We start from the raw sequence: 23,263 nt of genomic DNA, 5'->3' as shown, positions 1-23,263 counted from the left end.
GCAGACAGAATATTGCATACATAATAAATAAATAAATAAATATATAAAAAAAGGAATGTAAGCTGGGCGGTGGTGGCACACACCTTTATTTTTTTAAAAGATTTATTTATTTATTATGTATACAACATTCCTTCCATGTATGCTTGTATACCAGAAGAGGGCACCAGATCTCACTATAGATGGTTATGAGCCACCATGTGGTTGCTGGGAATTGAACTCAGGACCTCTGGAAGAGCAGTCAGTGCTCTTAACCTCTGAGCCATCTCTCCAGTCCTGGCACACACCTTTAATCACAGTACTTGGGAGGTCGCAGCCTGCCTCGTCTACAGAGTAAGTTCCAGGATAGCCAGGGCTGTTGTACAGAGAAACCCTGTCTACCTGATGTGAGCTGTGAGCCACGGCCACTACAGTGTGGTGAGGTTACCAACCATTCTTACTCCGAGTGGAGGAACACGAAGGATTGTGGACACAAATGGAGGACACAGTGGTTGAGTTCAGAGTAGGAGGCCAAATGCAGGACAAATTCTGAATCTCCCCAAACATGCTCTCCCCGTCCAAAGCTAGGGAACAGGAATGTGACGACTTTTAGACACTCCCATGTTTCCCCAAGAAGACGACAGCTGCCTGTCTTCACAGACAAAAGCAACTTAAGGGAGAAAGGGTGCATTTGGCCCACAGCTGCAAGTCACACTCTATTACAGTGGGGAAGTCAGAGGGAAGGCACTCACAAACAGCAGCGGGCAGGGAGCCTCCTGGTAGGTGAGAGAAAGACTTATCCCACGAGGAGCTACGGCGGGTGAGAGACAGACGGATAGGCACGCCATGCAGAGAAAGTGGGTATTTAGTTAGCGGGTTATGGTTATGGAGGGGAAAGGGAAAGGGGTGAAGGGGAGAAAGGAGAAGAGAAGAGAGGGGAGAAGGAGGGAGGGGGGAATGGGAGAAGTGGGAGAAGTGTGCAAGGTGGGACAAGGGAGTGGGCAGGGCTTGTCTCTTAAAGGGACAGACCATTACACATGCGACCTCCATAGTCACAAGCAGAGAGTAATTAATGCATTCCTGCCAGTGCTCAGCTCTGTCTCCTCTGTTATAGAATCCAGGATCCCCTGCCCAGGGAATGATGCCACCCATAGTGATCTTCCCACTAATCAACCACTCACAGGCATGTCCACAGGCCAACTTGATCTAGACAGGCCCTCACTGAGACTCCCTCCCCAAGTGATTAGAGACTGTCAAGTTGATAATCAAGATTAACCATTACATTACCTTTAGATTCAAAAAGCAGCAGAAAAAGCTATGCAAATGGGAACTGCTTAGAGAACTGGGCCCACAGACCAGTCCCCACCAACAGGGGCTTTTTGTGAGGTCATAAGCATAGTGTCTATGAAGGTCCTAGCAGTGGGCAGGGGATAGGACATAGCCCATTCCACTACTATCCAGGCAAAAAGGGCAGACTGTTTCCCTACTGTGTAGACATAAGCCCTACCAGCTGATACCCTTTGGGAATGTTCGAGAAGATGCAGCTACAGATTCCTATAACCCACCAAATGGGCTCAGGGCTCCATCTACCTCTGCTGACTCCTGCGACCCAAGGTTTCAGTCTAGGACCCCTCAGAAGCTCCTCACAGTGCAGCACTGGGCCCGATGCTGAGCTGAGTCTGGAGTCTAACGGCCCACTGTGGAGGAGGACAAGGCTTTTACTCCCTAGTTCTGGCTATTGAGGTTTCTGCTCAGAAAAATAAGAGTTACCTCCATTCCTAATGACTTCCCCCAGGTGTCCTGAACAGTCTTTGGTAGATTCCGAACACTGTCAAATAGCCCTGTGGACTGTTACGTTCCTGAGTACCATGACAGAATGGGGTCAACAACTCCAGTTCTAAACACCAGGAAGGAAAAAGCAGTTGATAGAGGATACGGTTCCCTATAACTATGTATACAAAATTAGAAAGAGCTCACAAAAGGGGCTCAGATGACTCCGTAAAGCGCTTGCTGTGTTAGCACAAACACCAGAGTTTGGTCCCTGGAGCCCACGTAAAGAGTCACACAAGGAGGTGTGGTTATAATTCCAATGCTGGAGTGGTGGAGGCAGGCAGCCTAGTCTCCACGGCAATTTCAAGGCAGACCTTGTCTGAAAAATAAGGTCTACGGCATTTCTAAGGTATGACACCCAAAGCTGTTCTCGGGCCTGCATGTACAGGCCTCTGCACACACATGAACAAGCACGCGCGCACACATACACACACACACTCTTACAACTGGCCAGTATCACAGAACATAAGGTCAGCAGCATCCCCAAATGAAGTGGGTTTGTATATATTAAGATTATACAAGTGAAATTTAAGTGAAACATGGGACTAAAACAGCCAAGGGAGAAACCTGCAGCAATTGTCTGCAGAGCTTTGCAATTTAGAGCATCTTCACTATCACATAAGAGGAAGCAGGAAATGAGGCCTTGGAAACACCCGACCTTGCTGAAATGCCCTTAGGTGTCTCAAGACCTATGTATGTAGAGAGGCCAGTGAGCTGCTTAACTGATAAACACACTTGACTTCAAGCCCGGTGACATTAGTTCAATCTCCAGGAAACATGCTGGAGAGGACCAACTCCCACAAGTTGTCCTCTGAGCCCCACATGGATACTAAGGCACACACACAAAATAAAATGTAATAATTTTTTTAAAGATGTGCTTCTGATTAAAGATGTGCTTCTGATTAAAGCCTCCCAACGGAAACAATCTGCTGGAGGCTCAGCATCATCGCCCAGGAACCTGGTAGAGATAAGTCCTGCCGTCTGCCGAGTCCAGGGTTGGTGCTGCTGGTGCGCGCACCACACTGCTGTACATGGCAACTGCATCTAAATGACAAAGACACAATGGGCACAGGTCTGGGGCACCCTCTGCTGGTTTTCATCTGCAAAAGCTGAGTTTGTATCAAGCTGACATAAAACTATCCACCCCTTACCAACCTTACACACAAGCACTGTTAAGCCACAGCCTTTTCTTTTTTGTTGAGCCCCAAGATGACACGCTAAGATCAATATCATAATCATAATAAAAAACTTTTTTGGTTTTTCAAGACAGGGTTTTTCTGTGTAAAGAGCTCTGGCTGTCTTGGAACTTGCTTTGTAGACCAGACTGGCTTCAAACTCACAAGAGATCTGCCTGCCTCTGCTTCCCAACTGCTGAGATTCAGGGTGTGCGCTCCTGTCAATATAATTTTTTTTTTTGATTTTTCCGGACAGGGTTTCTCTGTAGCTTTGAGGCCTGTCCCAGAACTAGTTCTTGTGGACCAGGTTGGTCTCGAACTCAGAGATCCATCTGCCTCTGCCTCCCGAGTGCTGGCAGAGGCGTGCACCACCACTGCCCGGCTAATATAAAATTTTTTACAAACTCAAAACACTTTAAAATTCACTCTTTTTTCATTTAATTCAGTCTCCTGTTAGCCGGATGGTGGTGCTGGCATTAACTGGATATCAACATGTAGAAAAATGAAAACAGATCCATATCTATCATCATGCACAAAACTCAAGTCCAAATGGGGAGGAGCACAAATGCCAAGGTACCCTTGTGGAGGGCAGAGGACAGCCTGCAGGTCTTGATTCTCTCCTTCTACCTTGTGGAGCCTCCAGGCAGAACTCAGGTCACCAGGCTTAGTGGCAAGTGCCTTTACCACCCACTCACCTTGTTGGCCGAGATTCTTTTGTCTTTCACTCTCAATAACAACGGTTCTCAACCTTCCTAACGCTGTAACCCTTTAACACTGTTCCTCATGTTGTAGTGACCTCACAACCATAAAATTATTTTCATTGCTACTTCATAACTGTAATTTTGCTACTGTTATAAATTGTAAAACAAATGTCTGATATGCAGGATATTGGATATGTGACCCCTGTCTGTGAAAGGGTTGTTCAACTCCCAAAGGTGTCTTGGCTCACAGGTTTAGAACCCTTGCTCTAAACCTTTGCTTAAGTCTTTGACTTGTCCTTCAAGGATTTAAGTTCTGCATACTCACTGAACCTAAACTTTCTTAGTGAGCACATACTTGCTTCCAATCTACCAGTAGATAGGGGCAGTGGTTCCCAAACATTTCTTCCCCTCTATCAAGCCCTTTTTACTGAGAAGTCTTAGTAGGAAAGATAGTGTGTGTACATATTCCACCACCTCTGGATGAAAACAGCCCCAGGGGATCTAAGGCAGGACTAAAGAATGCTGTCCAGGACCTACAAAATGGCTCTGTGGGTAAAAGCACTAGTCACAAAAGCCTGAGGGCCTGAGTTTTATCCCTGTAACCCAAGTAAAAGTAAAAGTAGGAGGAGGGAACCGATTCCACAAGTCATCCACCAGCCCCCACACAACATCCGGCAACAGAAAATGAATACACACACTAATAAACAGGTACTCTTCCTTTGGAGCCTTTCTTCTCCGCAGAGTTCTTTTGCTTTCCCTGTCTATTATAAACAAGATGCAGCCAGGCGGTGGTGGCACAAGCCCTTAATCCCAGTACTCGGGAGGAGGCAGAGGCGGGCGGATCTCTGTGAGTTTGAGGCCAGCATGGTCTACATGAGCTAGTTCCAGGACAGGTTTCAAAGCTACAGAGAAACCATGTCTCAAAAATCAAAACAAACAAACACAAACAAGATGCTTGCTGCTTTTCTGCCATCTTCCAGCTGGAACAAAGACCCTATTTTGCCCACCTAAATTCTGCCAGTGAGCGATGTCCCAACTCTCGGCTCCTTATCTTTTAACAGGCAAATTATTCCCTGAGAGTTAGTAAATGCCACACATGACATCCTATAGTTTTAAAGTTGCTATTCGGCCAGTGAGGAGACTCAGTAGATAAATGCACAGGCCACCAAACCTGACGACCCCGAGACACAACAGTGGTCAGCTCCTTCAAGTTGTCCTCTGACCTCCACGTGTGTACTGTGAAGTGTACGTTAAATTTCTTTTCTTTTCCAGCTGCAGCGCTGAAACACAGGGTGGGGGAGGATGGCGACTAAGATTCCACGACACCCGACAATGCTAGCACCTAGGGGGCTGATGCAGGAGAACCGCAAGGAAAGCCAGGAAGTGCACAGAAGCGGGAGAGCAGAGCACACTACATAGCAAGATTCTGTCTGAAACAACAAAGACACACTATATTAACAGTGCAAGGATATTTAAATAAGAAGCTGCAAGTCAACTTTCAAACGTTTTATTTTTAGTGTTTTAAAACATTTTAATACAACAAAGATATAAAATAATATATTAGTTAAATCTGGATTTAATTTAGAATCAGGTATTTACTTATATACAACACTGTGCTTCAAGGTATGGCTACCACAGGAACTTTCATATCTTCAAGTAACACTAGTTTTTCCGTGGAAAGGGAGACCTTTAGGTAGAATTCCTCAAACTGAACATGACTAGCTTGGTCCGCGCAAACCAAACTGCTTCTCCACTGAGTGTTAGTTTCACTTCCTTTGTTCCACACCAGAAACTTTCATTATCCTAACAATCCATGAATTCTTCAATGAAAAATTATTAAAATTAAACATTTTAAAGATGTTAATAACAGCAGGCTGTTTAGTTCTTCAGAAAATCCAGTAGCTCAGATTAAAAGAGATGTGAAATGACAATGAAGAAAACAAGCAACTTCATACATAATATTCCTTCTCCTGTCAAAGCACAAAGCTTCCTTCTGCCGAGACAGGAGACACACACTAGAGGCCTTTGATTCACACACAGTAGAATACCCTCAGAACAACTTAGTGTAGCTGGGGAAATAGCTTAGAGTTCACAGGCATTTGTACTGGACTGATACAATGTTCATCACATCAGCTATGTGAATTGACAGGGACCCAACAACCCCTCCTACAACACTTCCAGCCATTTACAGCTCTCACAAAGAGAAGAGACAAACAGAATCTTCCCCCTGGTAGGTCAGCTGAAGCTCTCTGAGCGCTAACGGGATTTACCAATCCCCAGCTGTAGAGGTATGGGGGGGGGGGGCGGCAACGACTGAAGCCAAGCTCACTTCTGAAGAAACAGCAACTGTCTAAACTGTAAAGTTGTCTTTAAACTGACATGCTTTGGCGGCTCTCACACTGGACGAAGAAAAGCAAATAAACTATTCTAAGGAGTGCTCTTGTCTCCAAGGCTGAGAACCTTAAAGGGCTGACAGAGCTTTCACTGCTCTGACTATGGGATCTCTTTCTACAAAAGACTATCAAATAATTAAGTGTATTAAATCAGGGGATTTAAGTCAAGGACACCATAAACATTCTTAAGGATTTTAGCTCTAGAATCTTTAAGCAATAAAACTGCTTTTGGCTAAATATAATCAAAGCAGGTTTTTGTCATGAATTTGAATTTAATCTCAGCACGGGAGGCAAAGACAGGTGGATCCCTGAGTTCAAGGCTACCCTAATCTACAGACTGAATTCCAGGACAGCCCGGGCAACACAGAGAAACCCTGCCTGAAAAACAAAAAATATATTAAAAAATCTGAAAAAAGGGGGGGGGGGAGACAAGTGTTGCACACATGTTCCTAAAACAGGTAGCTATGAGAGGATCTGTTCCTCTGATCTCCGCCAGCTCTCGGCCGTCACAGGCAGGAGGAGGGCTGCCGCCACTCACAGTGCCAATGGTACCCTCCTAGCAGTGGTTTTTCTAGTTTATGAAATCGACTGATTCTAAGATGAAGCCTATTGCTTTCGATTTGGAAGATTACTAACATTTAGAACCAGCACGGATAAAAGTAGTATTTTTGCCACAGCAAGCCTGGTCAGACAGTGCTGGAGGACAGCCTACTGGGAATGCAACACAGACAAAAGAGGTTTCTGCCAAAGTATGCGGTGATGAGAGCAAGATTATCTTCCCTAAAACCTCATTCCTTTCCTACCAGCTCCCTTTCAATAAGATACCCTGCCTTGCCCCGTAAAACAGAGCTGAGGATGCAGATCAGTAACAGAGCCCTTGCCTGGCACACGCAGCCCTAGGTTTAGCACCACAGGGAGGGCAACAACACTGTTTCTAGGACATAGGCAATCCATCAAGGTCTTACAGAACCCCTAGTTTGCGTCCCCAAACCCAAAACCTTTCCTTCCTTCTGTACTAAGTTGTCAACAATGAAATCCTTGTACAACTGCAGAATCAACTACAAGATTCAAAGCATGGAACCTCTCCACCCAGCCACATCCTGCCCAGAATGTAAACATAAACTCTATCTTCTCTACAGTTAAGATTTCAACAAGAAAAAAGGTGTAAAGACAAAAACTGGAAACTGATTGTCTCAGTTTTGAGACCTGAAGATGATTACCTCATGTAAACGCTGTCTTATAATAGCTAATAGCTTACTACCTAGCCTACCTTTCTTCAGAACAAATGGGAGTAACCGCGAGGCCACTCACAATGACACCGCGGGCTGCAATAGCGCAGCAAAGCTACCTGCATTTACTTTTCTATTTTGTTCTACAATGATCCATATGAGGAGAAGCCTGATGTTAGGACATTTACCATTAATATAGTTAACGTTGACACGTGCTTTTGGAACAGTCTCCGAAAGTCAGCACTAGCTCCCCCTAGCTAAGCTGGGTCCTGACATGCTGTGTCAGGGGATAGGGGTAAGAGGGTGGCAGTAATGGCCTCTGACCACAAGTCAAACCACTTAAACACGCACGGAAAACCTTCACCCCATGATTACAAATCTCTTTACATGAGATATTGGCATTTTTGATCCTGGCTTGTAACAGAATCAGCAATTTAAAATACTGTAAGATTCTGCAGTATAAGATTTAAAAACATAATCAAACCTGAGTCGGCTCACATCACTTCTCTAGTCATAAAGGAGTGCTGTCTCCAGCAGACCCAGAGCGCGGTTGTTCAGCTTGGGCTGAACCTGCTCGCCTAATATCCCTTTCCTGCCTAATTCACTCAGGTAGCTTCATAGAGGGTGGGACTATGACTCCAACTGCAATAATGAATATTTCATCCAAACAGAGAAGAAGTAAGTGTCTGCTGTGGTCTAACTGTGACCTCAGTATGCCAGCACCTCCTCAAAGTCTTTGTATTAAAATGGAATGTAAAAACTACACAATTAGTATTTCACTTGTTTAAGTTGGAGGTCAATTTCCAATTCTACAACCAGGTTAAGGTCAAAGCTAAAGTGACAGATGGTATCAGAGGTAAAATTAATCACTGAAGGTAATTTTCTAATGCAAACAGAGCTAATTTGTTTTAGTTCTTGACTGCCAAATTAAAACTATAGAAAGAATGTATGTACACAATTATTTTTTAAGATAAAAAGCAACAAGCTTTTAGTGTCCAAGTATGTCTCAGACTGTTTACTTTCAACAGTCGAAAATGAGAAATTTTGGAAAATAAAACAAAAATCCTCACAGCGTTAACACTATGCCTACAACCTGTAGAATTTTTTCATTAGAAGAAAGACTTCTTTGCATGCACATTTACTTATTTACTGACATAAGAACTTTAACATCTGGTAAAACCCTCTTACTTGTCTCACTAAGTCACATCATTAAGAAAAGCATATACTGGGCTGCTGTCTGCCTAGCAACACAAATTTACTCCAGACACTTACAGCACTAAAATGACCCCACTTTACTATTATGAAGGCGGCTGTTTCCCTCACAAATTCTTCCTGTTGTTCACACTGAAGCTTCAAAATAAAACAGGAACTGCACCTATGGAGAAAATGCTGACCCCACATTGGCATTAGTGGGAAGGCCAGTGACACCTGACCAGCATCTCACCACACACGTGGCCCCTTGCATTCTCTTCTTGTTTCACACCAGTTGCTGTGTTCAATATACTTTTCTTAAAAATGGTTCAAAGGATAAAACATGTTTACCAGTAAGACAATCACGTTCCAGACAGACACAGATTAGCTCAAGGAAGAAGTGAGACTGGTTCACCCGCTAAGGGGAAAGAGCTTCAAAAAATATTTGACTTGAGTCCTACTGGAAATCAATAAAAACCCATCAACCAGCCCAAGCTGATGTGTTTGAGTTCAGTAAGCAAACACTCAGCATGCACAGCACCCACACACTGGCTCTTCCTACAGTGCAGGAGGGGCAGGAAATCCCTCCGGAGCTCTTTGTTTAAACTGCTAGGTAAGGAGTCTTGGCTGCTCTTTCTTGAGTTTTATAGTCACAGACTTGCTCAGAACAGGAAACCTGTCAACATATATGCCAAAAATGCAACATATCCAGGAACAACCTGGGGACAAAGCAAAGTTATTCATTTTCATTCCATAACTACTGTATATTTAACAACAAACTCATTACAGAGATACAGTCTTCATCCAATTAGTCTTTTCATTATCGCCGGTTTAGAAAAAGGCCAACAATATTCATTAGGTACTGTGCCATTAACATTGCATTCAAAGAAAGAAAACATAGGAAACCAAATCCTTGCTCTCCTGCTCTGATGATACGCTCTGGTATTGGCCAGAGTATGGTAGTACAAAAAGAGTCTTGTTGTGATATAAAAGGCAATAAACACATCAATGGAATAATGTTCGTGGGCAGCCAAGATGAAGAAGATTCCAAAGAGGTTGAGAACCCAGGATAGAGTATGCAAGAAATTCCAGCTTCTTGGTGTATCTAGGAGAAGGACAGAAGGGTCATTTAAAAACACATTCCTTCCAAAGCTTCTTGGTCACATGCTTCTCAGGGTAGGCTACAAACTGTTGTTCCCCACCTGCTATGGGCTCCCAGTCTGTCTCACGTGGTTCAGGCTGTCCTGAACTGCTTATGTAGCTGGGGATGAACGGGGACTACAGGCATGTGCCATCACACGTTTTTATGTGGTGCTGAGGATCAAACCTGGGGTTTCATGCATGACAGGCCAGCACTCCACCAAGTAAGTTCCAACCCCAACCCAATTGCCTATTCTTCCTAGGACTTTACGTCCTCCCCATCTCCTCCTCTGCAACCAGCTGTCTGACGTGTGCACAAGCATTAAAAACATACTTACATTCCGTGACAAAAAAATTCAGCATGGTTAGAACAACTGTGTGGCCACTGAACATGTAATCTCCACAAGTGTGGACACCAGTCAGGGTCATACCAAAGCCGCTCCAAATGGCAAATGCCCGGCGTAGTTTCTCCCACACACTTCCATATATCTATAAAGAAATCTTTGAATTAGTACTTCAAATGCTTATAGAGGTTCCAAGATTCCCCAAATCCATTATGGGAAGGAAATTCATGAGGAATGATTCATTCAGGCAAAGGCAAACCCAATTAATTCAAAGTGGGTCCAGAGTGACCAAAAGCTGTCACTTTTGCATTTCTGTCCTCAGAAAATGCTGCTAATTAAGTGAAATCATGGTAATTTGAGCTCCTTTCTAGAAGAGTTCTCGAGAGCGAAAATGTCCAGCTGGGCATGCAACATACGCTGAAGGGGCTTGAGCACAGGCTGGTCTACATACTGAGTACCAGGACAGCCAGGGGCATAGAGAGAACACATCTCAAGACAACAACGAAAACAAAAAGTGGAAAGTGAAAATGTCAAAGTCAAGAATGATGTCACATGTCCATAACCCAAAACTTCATAGCCAGAGGTAGGAGGATCAAGAGTCCAAGGCTATATTCTCAATGACATAGGCCAGCCAAGGTTACAAGAACATCCCTAAATTTTATTTTAATTTATTTGCTTATTTTTATCCCATAATGCCTATGCTTAAGTCTATATTAAAATCTTTATTTTACTTTTGGTTTTCGAGACAGGGTTTCTCTATGCTATTCCCAACAGTGAAAGAAAGGCTAACTTTCCAGCACCGTAGGAAGGGGATGTCTTAGATCATACCAAGTTTTCTGTTTAAGCACGAATAGAGTACAAGAGATTTTCTTCTGGCTGCCCAATGCAGCCTGGCAGAACAACGGTCCAGTATTCACTTCTGCTTAGAGAAATAGTCTTTGCTCTTTTGGACATCAGGCTCGAGGGTACCACTGCCAGGTTTCCAGCCAGCTGGGCACACTTCACCATGTTTGTCAGTGAACTGGAAAGCCTGGACTAGTCTCAGAATCTCATCTACAGAGCAGCCCACAGGAAGATCATTTATAGTGATCTGTCAAAGGGCACCTTTATCATCAATAATAAAGAGGCCCCTGAAAGAGATAACCTTCATCAGCCTTTAAGACTCCATAATCCTGAGCTTGGGATCTGATACCAAAGGAAATGTTCACAGGTCCCAATCCTCCCTGTTTCTCGGGTGTATTAATCCATGCCAGATGACAGAAGTGAGAATCCACAGAAGCTCCAATCACTTGGCAGTTCGGTTTCTTAAATTCTTCTGCCCTATCACTGAAAGCAATGATCTCAGTAGGGCACATAAAAGTAAAATCAAGAGGGTAACAGAAGAATGTGTTCTATTTTCCTCATTTAGGCTGATATCGTGAATTGTCTGTCGATCTGGCATAACAGCTTCGGCTTTGAAGTTGGGGGCAGGATGCCCAATTTTTGCATTTCCCAAAGACATCTTGCTATCAGCATGGCTGAGTCACAGGTCTCAGAGAAAGAAACAGTTACAGGAAGGAAAGAAGATGACCCCGTACACACATTTCTAATATTGTTCAAGGTATTGTACCTATGCAACTCATTTAACAATGTAATGCAAAGTTTTAGCCCTGAAAGTTATTATTACCAACTATTTGGGATAATAACGAATGTTGGTCAGTAGTAGTCAGTCACTTATTACAACTGAACTTGTTAGGTATGTTTTCAAGGTCAAACAGATATATTTTAGATAGACAGCTTATCTTCAAACACTTCAGAGATCTGCAGATTATGGCATTTAAGAAGTTTTAATAACACCAGTTCTTCTTTCATGACCACGAGACATTGTCTGCTCCTGGCAGCACAAATCTACCTCGGAGAAGATGATGGTCATCAAAGAAACTCCACAGGGCGTTTGCTTTCTTTGTAGCAAAAGTAAGCCACTGGGCAAGAAAGTATCCTTGTCTTGACTGCTGACAGTATGCTGTCTAAATTGGAAAAGAAGGATTGCCGAATTTTGCCAAGACAAGGTAGGACAATCCTTCAAAAAAAAATCATGCTTCAAAGAAAATTCTGTCAAATATTCTAGGCCTATAGGCCAAAGATGGATGTCCCATCATTACAGAGCAACCTTTGGTAACTGTACAGGTTTTGGTAACCGTCCAGGCAGCCAGCTGTTTCTGTCATTTCTCACATGTTTTGGAAGCTGCTTGCTTGCACTTCCTGCTTTACTTGGCTAATGTTTTCTTCATGGGTTTCTGAGAGACTAAATACATGACAGCTACAGTCTCCTTGTTTACTAGACTCAGAAAAGAAATCACTAAGGAAATGTAAAGTGTATAAGGTTGAGAGACATAAAAAGATAACTTTGGGTTGGTAATGAAAGTTAGAATATAAAGTGAATTAGATACAAGATTTGACTCAATAGGATAGACAACAGAGTATTTTCTCTGAATTTGTCAAATGCAAATGGACTAGACATTGTTGATGTACTTATTGCTCGCATATATATTGTTATTATACTTATTATATATAGTTTTCTTACATTAGTTATAGCCTTATTTTATTTTTTATAATTTTTTATTTACAAAAAGGGAAATGTGGTGATATTTTGTTTGTGCTTTAACAAATAAAGATTGCCTGAAGATAAGAGTGTGGAGCCAGCCACACTAGATAGCCACAGAGGCCAGGCAGTCGTGGCACACACCTTTAATTACAGCACTCAGGAACAGAGTGGGTCTCTTGAGTTCAAAGCCACCCTGGGCTACACGAGATTGAATCAGTCTAAAAGAGAAACAGAGTCTTTGACTCCTGCACTTGGGAGCACATGTCTTTAATCCCAGTACTAAGGTGGAGACAGGAATGATATGGTTGGGTGGAGAGAGGAATATAAGGCAGGAGGAGACAGGAGTTCAAAGCATTCAGCCTGAGGACTTGTAGAGACAGAATACCCCACTTGGTCTGAGGATTTGTAGAAGTGAGGACTAGTGGCTGGCTGATCTGCTTCTCTGATCTTTCAGCTTTCACCCACTAATATCTGACTCCGGGTTTTTATTACTATTAAGACCAATTAGAAATCGTGTCACAGAAAAGCTGTCTAGATGACAAGATATGCAAATTAGCTTTGTGTTGCTAAATTTCAAAAACAATCTTGGTTCCATGACTTTAAGCTATTAATTTATCAAAAATGAAATGCCTATGGATCTCACTGTAAGGGATTTGGCTGCTGGTTATTATCCCCATAACACTCTACTTTTGAGACCGCTATAAATAATGTAGGTCAATAGGCAGGTTGCATTATGCTTCAAAGCAATTAGCAGCATTTAGGGCAGATTTGGATGGAAATAGCCACACATAACTATAATAAAGAAAAGTCATCAGAGACAAAAAGAGGACTGTCCACGCTGGAGAGTGACATCTAATTTCTTCTTGTAGCACAGGATGCAGCTACGTGCACAAAGATCCAGCCTTCTCTTCAGTGGCTGTTCCCTGAGAGTTCCCTTCAAGCACAGGAAATTCTCTTATCTGCATAACAAGCTTCATGGGAAAGCAAAATGTTCCACCTTAAATATATTCCATTGATATCTTTGGATTTGGCTATTCAGAAAACTGCACTCAGTGATGGCTTTAAAAATCCCTCCTTGTATAAAAAGAAGTATCTATTTACATTAGCTAATTAAGCAAAAGGTGCAAACACAAAAGCATTCTTTGAGATCTCCAGATCTGCCTTTAGCAGGAGGCAGAGACTAGGGGTCTGAATCCTCCAGCCCAGACAGAGATGACACAGGTGTCCATGTGTTGCTACCTGAAAAATCTTGTCTGGATAATAAGGCTGCCATTAATGGCCAAGGAGGTCCTCTCCTGAACTTGCCAAGGTTTGTATCGCCACCCCCACACCAAAGTCTCCTACTTTGTACATGGCTCTGGAGGTATTATTAAATTTGTATGCCTTTTCTTCTAAGTAATCTGTTGAGACTAAAACTGTCAAACTTTGAGAGGGAAAACACACAACTTCATTACAGTTTGTTCCTAATCAATTAGTATTCTTTTGGGAAAAAATGCTTTTGTCTTCACATCAAACCACATATGATATAATTTCAGAAGATTAGATTTATATATAAAAAAGAAGACCATAAAACATTAGCTATTGTCTCTTATGAACTAGACAGCAACAATGACTCAAGACTGAAAATAAGCAGTGTGGGTGAAAGTGAACAAAGTGGCATGCTGGTAGGAATGAAAACCCAGCCCCTCCACCTCCAATCAAAGGCAGTACTGTCATCACTTCCAAAGACTGCTCACAACTGCTGTGACCATGCAGTTGTTCTAAAACAGCCAGAGAATCTTCTTGCTCAAGGTCAAGACTTCTCAGCTGCACAAGGAGGCTCAAAGCAGGATAAAAGCTTAGAATCAAAACATCTACCTCATTTCCTGTGGATGATTCACAAGCTTAACTCTGCTCAAAGACATGTTAGACATGGCTTCTACTCAGTTTATTTTCTCTCCCTTCTAGGCTAAAATGAAGGTACAAAGAAAGCTAAGGATGAGAACTGAGATGCCTTACTGTTAGCTGTCTCAGTATCCCTTCCACACCTACTGCCCTAAATTTGCAGTCACCCCATCATGAGACCACCCTCAAGCAAGACTAATCACCTCATAGGAACTGGCTTTTTCCCTCAGGCAATAACAAGAACTGAGGTACCAACCAGACCACACTTAGGCCAAGGAGGCCTCATTACGTGTACTTCTTACTTTTACTCCAACTTTTCTTCTACTTAAACCTAAAGTTCTTATCAGTACCAATTTTGGAGGTCACTGGACTCCTCGATCTGTTCCTCTTTCTCAAGTGGCCACAATGACTGAATCTCTGTCTTCTATCACTACTAATCCCCTTAATTGGTACACTGGGATAGGTGACTCAGTTTAGTCTGCTGGAACTTGGGGAGTGGGCTCTGTGATTAAGAATATGTACTGTTCTTTCAAAGGGCCCTAATCACTTCCCAGCACCCATGAATGATGGCTCCCAACTACAGCTCCAAGAAATCCAACACCTCTGGTCTTTGTGGGACTCACTATGGCAGTGGTTCTCAACCTTCCCAATGATGCAACCTTTTAACAGTTCCTCATATTGAGGTGACCCCAACCATAAAATTATTTTCATTGCTACCTCATAACTGTAATTGTGCTACTGTTAAATAATTGATATACAGGATATCTGATATGTGACCCCTATAAAAGGGTTGTTCAACCCGCAAAAGGTCCAACGGGTTATGAGGTACAGGTTGAAAATCACTGCACTACGTGGTTCAGCTGTTCTCAAATTTGCCACACACAGCCTTCTGAGTACTGGGATTATAGGTATGAACTGCCACGTCCAGTTCCTGATGACTTTTTCAGTGCAGTTTTCTTTGTTAACTAAAGGCCTGAGCGGGTCTAGCAGAAGGTTCAGTGGGTAGAGGCACTCCTGGGCAGGCCCAATGACTGGAGTTCAATTTCTGGGTCTCACCAAGCGGCAAGAGAGAAGAACAAGAGAGAAGACAAGAGAGAAGTGGCTCTCAAGAGCTGTCCTCTGAACCACACACCCATGTAGAGGCATGTGTACGCCTGCACTTCCACATGTTCACGCACTCTCCCTAATATTTTTTTCTTTTTGTTCCTTTGAGACGACAAAGTTTCTCTGTAGCTTTGGAGCCTGTCCCAGAACTCCCTCTGTAGACCAGGTTGGCCTCTCAGTCAGATATCCACTTGCCTCTGCCTCCTGAGTGCTGGGATTAAAGGCATGTGCCACCATCACCCGGCAACACCCCTAAATTAAAATAATTTTGATGGACATTTTTGAGTGATATCTGGAAACTAAAAGCAAACGTGGATAGTGTTCATCACTGCTTCAGAAAGAAAGGTTACTTAAAAAGTACAAAGTAACCAAAAGCAATCTACAGATTCAATGCAATGCCCATCAAAATCCCAGCAAAGTTCTTCAAAGACCTCGGAAGAATGGTACTCAACTTCACATGGAAAAGCAAAAAAAATAAATAAAAAATTCCAGGATAGCCAAAACAATACTGTACAATAAAAGAACTTCTGGAGGCATCACAATCCCTGACTTCAAACTCTACTACAGAGCTACAGTACTGAAAACAGTCTGGTACTGGCATAAGAACAGACAGGAGGACCAATGGAACTGAATAGAAGACCCAGATATTAATCCACACATCTTCAAACACCTGATTTTTGATAAAGAAGCAAAACATATCAAATGGAAAAAAGAAAGCATATTTAACAAGTCGTGCTGGCATAACTGCATATCAACATGTAGAAGAATGAAAATACACCCAAATCTTATCACCATGCACAATACTCAAGTCCAAATGGATCAAAGACCTCAACATACAGCCAGCCCACATTCATACAAGGAAAAGTGGGAAGTACACTTGAATGCATTGGCACAGGAGACCACTTCCTAAATAGAACCCCAGCAGCACAGACACTGAGAGAAACAATTAATATGGGACCTTCTGAAACTGAAAAGCTTCTGTAAAGCAAAGGACACAGTCAACAAGACAAAACAACAGCCCATAGAATGGGAAAAGATCTTCACTAACCCCACAACAGACAGGGGTCTGATCTCTAAAATATACAAAGAACTCAAGAAATTGGACACCAAAAGATCACATAATCCAATAAAAAGTGGAGTACAGACCTAAACAGAGAATTCTCAACAGAGGAATCCAAAATGACTGAAAGACACTTAAGGAAATATTCAACATCCTTAGTCATCAGAGAAATGTAGATCAAAACAACTCTGAGATTCCATCTTACACCTGTAAGAATGGCCAAGATCAAAAACACCGAGGACAACTTATGCTGGAGAGGTTGTGGGGAAAAGGGAACACTTCTGCATTGCTGGAGGGAATTCAAGCTGGTACAACCCCTTTGGATGTCAGTGTGGCGATTTCTCAGAAAATTAGAAAACAACCTTCCTCAAGACCCAGTAATACTACTTTTTGGTATATATTCAAAGGATGCTCAATTGTGCCACAAGGACATGTGCTCAACTATGTTCATAGCAGCTTTGTTTGTCATAGCCAGAACCTGGAAACAACCTAAATGCCCCTCGACCGAAGAATGGATAAGGAAAATGTGGTACATTTACACAGTGGAGTACTACACAGCAGAAAAATATAACGACAGCTTGAATTTTGCAGGAAAATGGAGGGAGCCAGAAAACATTATTTTGAGTGAGGTAACCCAGACACAGAAAGACAATTATCACATGGCCTCACTCATAGGTGATTTTTAAACATAAAGCAAAGAAAGCCAGCCTACAAACCACAATCCCAGAGAACTTAGACAACAATGAGGATACTAAGAGAGACTTACATAGATCTAATCTACATGGGTAGTAGAAAGTAGAAAAAGACAAGATCTCCTGAGTAAATTGGGAGCATGGGGACCTTGAGGGAGGGCTGAAGAGGAGAGGGGAGAGTCATGGAGGGGAGTAGAGAAAAATGTAGAGCTCAATAAATATCAATTTTAAAAAAAGGTTACAAAGTTACTATGTGCTCTTTACAAGAAAAATAACTAAGGAGACTGGGGAGATGGTAAAGCGCTTCTATGCAAATGTGCCTTGAGTTCAGATCCCTAGAACCCATGCCAAGACAAAACGTAAAAGACTAGTTGAATATAATGGCCCACCTGTAGTCCCAGTATGAAGAGGAAGAGACAAGAATTCCCCAGAGCGGCTGGCATGTTAGCTGAACTGGTGGCTCCACGTGCATGCTGAGATGTCTCAGTATAGAAGGTGGAGATTGATCAAGAAAAGAACCTGACACTAACCTCAGGCCTTACTCAGACATACAAGATAAAGAATAATATAGCAGTAACCTAACCCTAAATTACAGACCCACCTTTCCAATTAATCCTTCAGTTGAAGGATGTCCATCAATGCCAACTTACTGGAGTAAATACAAACTCTACATAACAATGATTTGTGCTGCTGGAGGCACCCAACACTTTTAATCCTAGCAGTTGTGAGGCAGAGACAGGAGAATCTCTGAGTTTTAGACCAGCCTGAGTTCTAGGCTATCCAGAGTTGCATAGTGAGATTCTGCCTCCAAGGGAGGGAGAAAAGAAAGAAGAAACTCCAAGCCAGAGCTGTGCAAGCAGGCACAACTATTAACAGTTTTACTTATAGGTTGTGACAAAAAGGGTTCTATGCGAGCTTTTGCTTTTTTAACATACATTTATATATCATTTGATTTCTTACAAGAAACACATATAACTTTGTAAGAAAAAGATGTTTTTCTGCCAGGTGGTGGTGGCATATGCTGTACTCCAGAGGAGAGGCCGGCAGATCTGTGAATTCGAGGCTAGCCTGGTCTATAGAGCGAGTTCCAGGACAGTCAGGGCTACACAGAGAACCCTGTTTCCAAAAAGAAAAAGAAAAAAAAAACAGAGAAAAGAAATGTTCTTTCTATACTGAAAAACACAAAACTCCCCAACAGTTATTAACCGTAAAAATATTTGCTTTTGGTCTTTCTCAGTGCTCAGCCTCACATGCCTAATGCCTGGAGAACTTTGCTGCCCTTCACATTAAGGGCAGTATTTTTAGCTCTTATCTCCTTTGGGTGCTTAATCTCCCTTCCCTAACTGGCCTGCCAGCTATTTCTACTACTGCAGGGTAGGCAACGGCACCTAATTTTGTTTTATAAACATTGAAATAACAACAAAGGTGTTAATGCCCATTAAGTCCCGTGTCTGAAAAGTAGACTAATAATTCTTTTGCCCAAGTCTAACCATTCACAATTTTGTGTACTGAGGACATATGATACGGTCAAGTTTTGGTCTTGTTTGTTTTAAAAAGGATCTTTCTACTTAACCCTGAGTTCCACAGTCCTGGAGCTCAGCTTGAACTGCCAGCCTCTGCCTCCCAAGTGCTGAGATTAAAGGTATGTGTAACTACGCCTAGCAGAGATCCTCAACATTTAAGATTATTTGAAGAGTGTGTGTGTGGGGGGGTGATGCTGGGGAGAGGGACTGAACCTCAGGACCTGTGCACATTACACACTCACCCTGTCACTGAGCTTAAATTTATTTTTCTATTTTTATTCTTATTTTATTTTTGGTTCTTCAAGATAGGGTTTCGCTGTCTAACAGCCCTAGCTGTCCTTTGTAGATCAGGCTGGTCTCAAATTCACAAAGATCAGTCTGCCTCTGCCTCCCAAGTGCTGGGATTAAAGATGTGCGCCACCACTGCCCAGCTATAAACCTTTTTCATTCTCTATCAACATAATTTGCTCTCTATTTAACCAGAAAAGGATACATCAACAATGTAATAAAACAGGAAATTATAAAGCACACACCAAAGCCAAAGAGAAAAAAAAATCAATATTTTATATATCCTAGACAGTTTACAGAGTACCAAGTTAGTTTTAGCTGGAAAATGCTTCAATTGTTTAAAGAAAAGAAGTGATGGGGCTGGAGGGATGGCTCAGTGGCTGCCCTTCCAGAGGTCCTGAGTTCAATTCCCAGCATCCACATGGAGACTCACAACCTTCTGTACTGAGATCTGGTGCCCTCTAGTGGCCTGCAGGTGTACATGCAGGCAGAACACTATACATAATAAATAAATCTTAAAAATAAGAAAGGGCGCAATGGAAGCAATAAGGGACCAGAGCATACCATATGAAGATCTAAAGTGTACCAAGGGTGGATGTGATCCAAATGCATTGTGAATATGAATGACAGTGTGATAACGAAACCCATTATGGTATACAATTAATGCATACTAATAAAAAATTGTAAATAAGATGCTGAGTGTAGTGAGGAAGGGAAAATGTAGCAGAAAAATATAGTCAGAATATTTTTTTCCACAGCCCTATAACATGGGACTAATATCCATGATGGAATCACAGGGAGACAAGTGTAGCTGAAGGTCATTTAACCCAGCCGTTTCTGTCAAGTTTACTACCGATACTGCAAATACATTAAAGCACATTTTAACATGAAAAGCACACTTTGCCCTCCTGTATATATTGTGTCATTAATCCACAAGAACAATAAAGAACATATAGAAGGTAGCAGGCTACCTTTCCAGTGCACTGCAGGTGCTGTCCTGGCACGGAGAGCGAGGTCACAAACATGGTAAAGCAGCGAAGCAAAAATACAGTGCCCATCAGACTACAGAGCCTTCGCAGAAGGATTGACCTGTGAACAGAGTGATCAGAGCAGAAATCAGAGAATAGTCCAAACTCTCCTAGAGAGAAAGCAAGGGGAAACCACCAGTCTTTATGAAGGAGCTCTGTATTAAAAGGAAAACCATAGAGATAAATGGGTCAGTGTTTGCATGGGGCCAGGGCTGGGATTGGAATCAATAATGAAGAGACAGAAGTAATACTGGGGAGCTTGGGATTAGTATAATTCAAAAAAGGTTTATTAAGGTTTATTTTTATTACTTTTTAATTACGTGTAGGTATGTGTATTTGCCTGTGAGTGTGTGCAGGGATGTGGAGGTATCCTCGGAGGCTAAATGTGTAGGATTCCCTGGAACTGGAGTTACCGGCAGCTGAGAGTCATTCACTGTGTGGGCACTGGGAACTGAACTCCAGTGTTATCAACAGCAGCAAGTGCTTTTTACCAGAGTCACCTGGCCCGCCCCTTAAGTTGTTTATAGGACGGTAAAGTTAATCTACTTTTGCTCATTAACAGCACTAAAATGGTTGATAAGAGTAGCTATATGAAGTTATTCTAAGTTATCTCTAACTTAAAAGATATGAAAGTAATACTGTTTTATAAAGTATACCTAAAACAGAAACTTTGAATAAGCATAATTTGAGTAATCATAAATTGTGATATCATTTGTACCATTATTTCTGTAAATGCCCTAAATCAAAACATTCTAAGTGTTTGGGGGACTTTTTCTCAAAAGTAGCCCTGAACACAAGGCAAGGAATGTTTTAATCTTTAGTGTACACATCTAGCTAGAGCTTGGGAAATCCCCCTTCAACAACCTTGCAGAGGACCCCATCAATGTGATATGAAGAGGACATCTGAGAAATATCTAAGTAAACACTGCCTCCTAGATTTATCCACTTTAAGTAAACACCACTATGTGGATTTACCTGGTCACTACTAAGCTTCATGGCGTCTACCAAAGTTTCTTCTAAGGTTAAATTTGTTCTTATTTTCAAGAGTGGATATATTTGAATCCACAGGGTCTTGTGAGTCAAAGTTAACCACAAAGCTGTGATATACATGCTTTCAAACTATTTCATCTTAAAATAGGAGTACACACAAGACAGAATGAGAAATGTGGTAAAATGGCCTCAAAATATGACAAAAATAGCAGTCATCAACCTTTGTTTTCACCTTCAAAGAACTAAAATAACTAAGCTCAGGATATATGTGGTGAGCACAGAACTTCCTGGTGAGGAGAGGGCCCCAACTGCAAGACAACACCCAGTCATTCCTCTCCGGGCTTCTAAAATCAGTGGACAGCAGCTTAACCACAGAGAGTTTTTAATAATTTTCTTCATCACTAAGCCTGATTTTCTTTCCTATTTTTTTTTTGACATCAAGCAAGACTCATTAAAGAAGTAGAAAAAATGGTCTTCCTATTTTTGTGCCTTCTTTGTCGTATTTATTTATTTACTTACTTGCATATTTACTTATTTATTTTTTGGTTTTTCAAAGTTTCTGTGTAAGAGCTCTGGCTGCCTGGAATTCACTCTTGTAAACCAGGCTGGCTTTGAACTCACAGAGATCCGCCTGCCTCTGCCTCCTGAGTACTGGGATTAAAGGTGTGCGCCACCACCGCCTGACTGCTGTTTTTACTTGTGATTAAAAAAAGAGAAAAGTCTTCCCTTTGCATTTTGTGGTGAAAGCACCAAAAAGCACTCTCCCCACTGAACAACCTCACCATCTCAGATGTGCAGAACAGGCAAACCATTGCTTCATGGGCTTCCCTCCTCCAATCAAACACCTAACCTAACACTGTCCTTGGAAACTTTTCCATCTTTCTAAACAAGTGGTATTTCGAGTTTGTTTTTGAAGAAGAAAGGAGAAAGTTGAGAGGAAGAGGAAGAGAAGAAAGAGGAACAGAGGTAAGAGGAGTAGGAGAAGGCTAGACTAGCAAGAACTGGCCCAAGGCTGACTACCTTTTTCCCTATAAAATACATTCACAATATATTATTAAATAATATATTGGTCTTAGAACTTTCCTTAACCAAAGCCCCAATTTTCTTTTGTAAAAAGCTATGTCATACTGAGCAGAGGGAAATCTTCCAGGGCAATGCAGAGGGAAGAACAAGGCTTGACAACCCGAAATGAGAGTCAGACATTTTCAGTCCTTAGAAATCGGGAATACCTGTGCTTGTGAAGAAGAAGAACCAGGATCCAAATGTAGCACAGAATCATGCCACACACTTCAGTCATGGAGAAGGCCCACGGGATCCTGGGAACACTGCAACAGAAAAACAGTTCTTTCTGGAACTGAAGACGAGCAGGTGCACCCTTTTCATACAATGCTTCAACCTCAGAGCTCCCTGTAGAGCTTTTCCTTTCTCGGGAGATGTTGGAAAGCCTGGGGGGTTAAAAGTCAGCTTCATAAACTATCACACTCATCTGAATCTACTAGCTATCACTGAATTCCAGTAATGCTTCTCTGTAAAGAATAACAAGCCATCTCTCCCAGACAAAAGCATTAAATTCCTTTTTCTTCAATTAGATTTTATTTTTAGGTGTGTGCGCATGTGTGGGTGTATGCGTGTGTGCACATGTGCATGCGTGGATACAGGTGGTGAAGGAGGCCAGAAGAGGGCATCAGAGCCCTTGGAGCCTGAGTTACAGCAATTGTGAGCTGGCTGGCACGGGTGTGGGTCTTCTGCAAGAGCAGTAAACACTGAAGCCTGAGTCATCTCTCTAGCCCAGCACCCAATTTTTCAAACTGTGGGTTATAGGACTAAATGAGGAAGGGAGTCTGCACAAAATTAAGTAAATAAATAAGAAAGTAAAATGGCTACAGTAAAAGGTTTGTGAACTTGGAACAAACAAAAACCAATTCATCATGTAACATGTAATGAGTCTGAGGTGTTTCTGGCAGTGCCCACTCCACCCACACCACACTGCACAACTTTACTGCAGTCGTGGTTCTGAACACAAAGCCTGCACTTCATGCAGCATGCCATCACTCCATACATCACCAATGAATGCGGCTTGTAACACTCAGAGTCAAACACTGCTCTATGGTATGAAGCACGGTGTCCTTAC

General features: G+C 42.2%; 1 protein-coding gene and 1 pseudogene across 2 annotated transcripts in view; both read right to left on the bottom strand.

Annotated features, from left to right (window-relative positions):
• Positions 1–5,173: 5,173 nt before the first annotated feature.
• Samd8 (sterile alpha motif domain containing 8) overlaps positions 5,174–23,263 on the bottom strand; it is a 48,191-nt gene continuing 30,101 nt past the window's right edge. For both annotated transcript variants that reach the window (XM_048426381.3, XM_048426382.3), the window contains exons 3-6: positions 22,362–22,457; positions 20,086–20,203; positions 9,974–10,124; positions 5,174–9,600 (exon numbers count right to left, since the gene is read on the bottom strand). In XM_048426381.3, coding sequence (XP_048282338.1) covers positions 9,296–9,600; positions 9,974–10,124; positions 20,086–20,203; positions 22,362–22,457 — 670 coding nt within the window. In that variant the 3' untranslated portion in view covers positions 5,174–9,295. The remainder of the gene's footprint in view (positions 9,601–9,973; positions 10,125–20,085; positions 20,204–22,361; positions 22,458–23,263) is intronic.
• Positions 10,131–20,061, bottom strand: LOC125395159 (peroxiredoxin-1 pseudogene; annotated as a pseudogene).

The sequence above is a fragment of the Myodes glareolus genome, chromosome 12, assembly GCF_982192425.1.
Source record: "Myodes glareolus chromosome 12, mMyoGla1.1, whole genome shotgun sequence".
Lineage (NCBI taxonomy): Eukaryota > Metazoa > Chordata > Mammalia > Rodentia > Cricetidae > Myodes > Myodes glareolus.
This window is presented reverse-complemented; position numbering and strand designations above follow the sequence as displayed.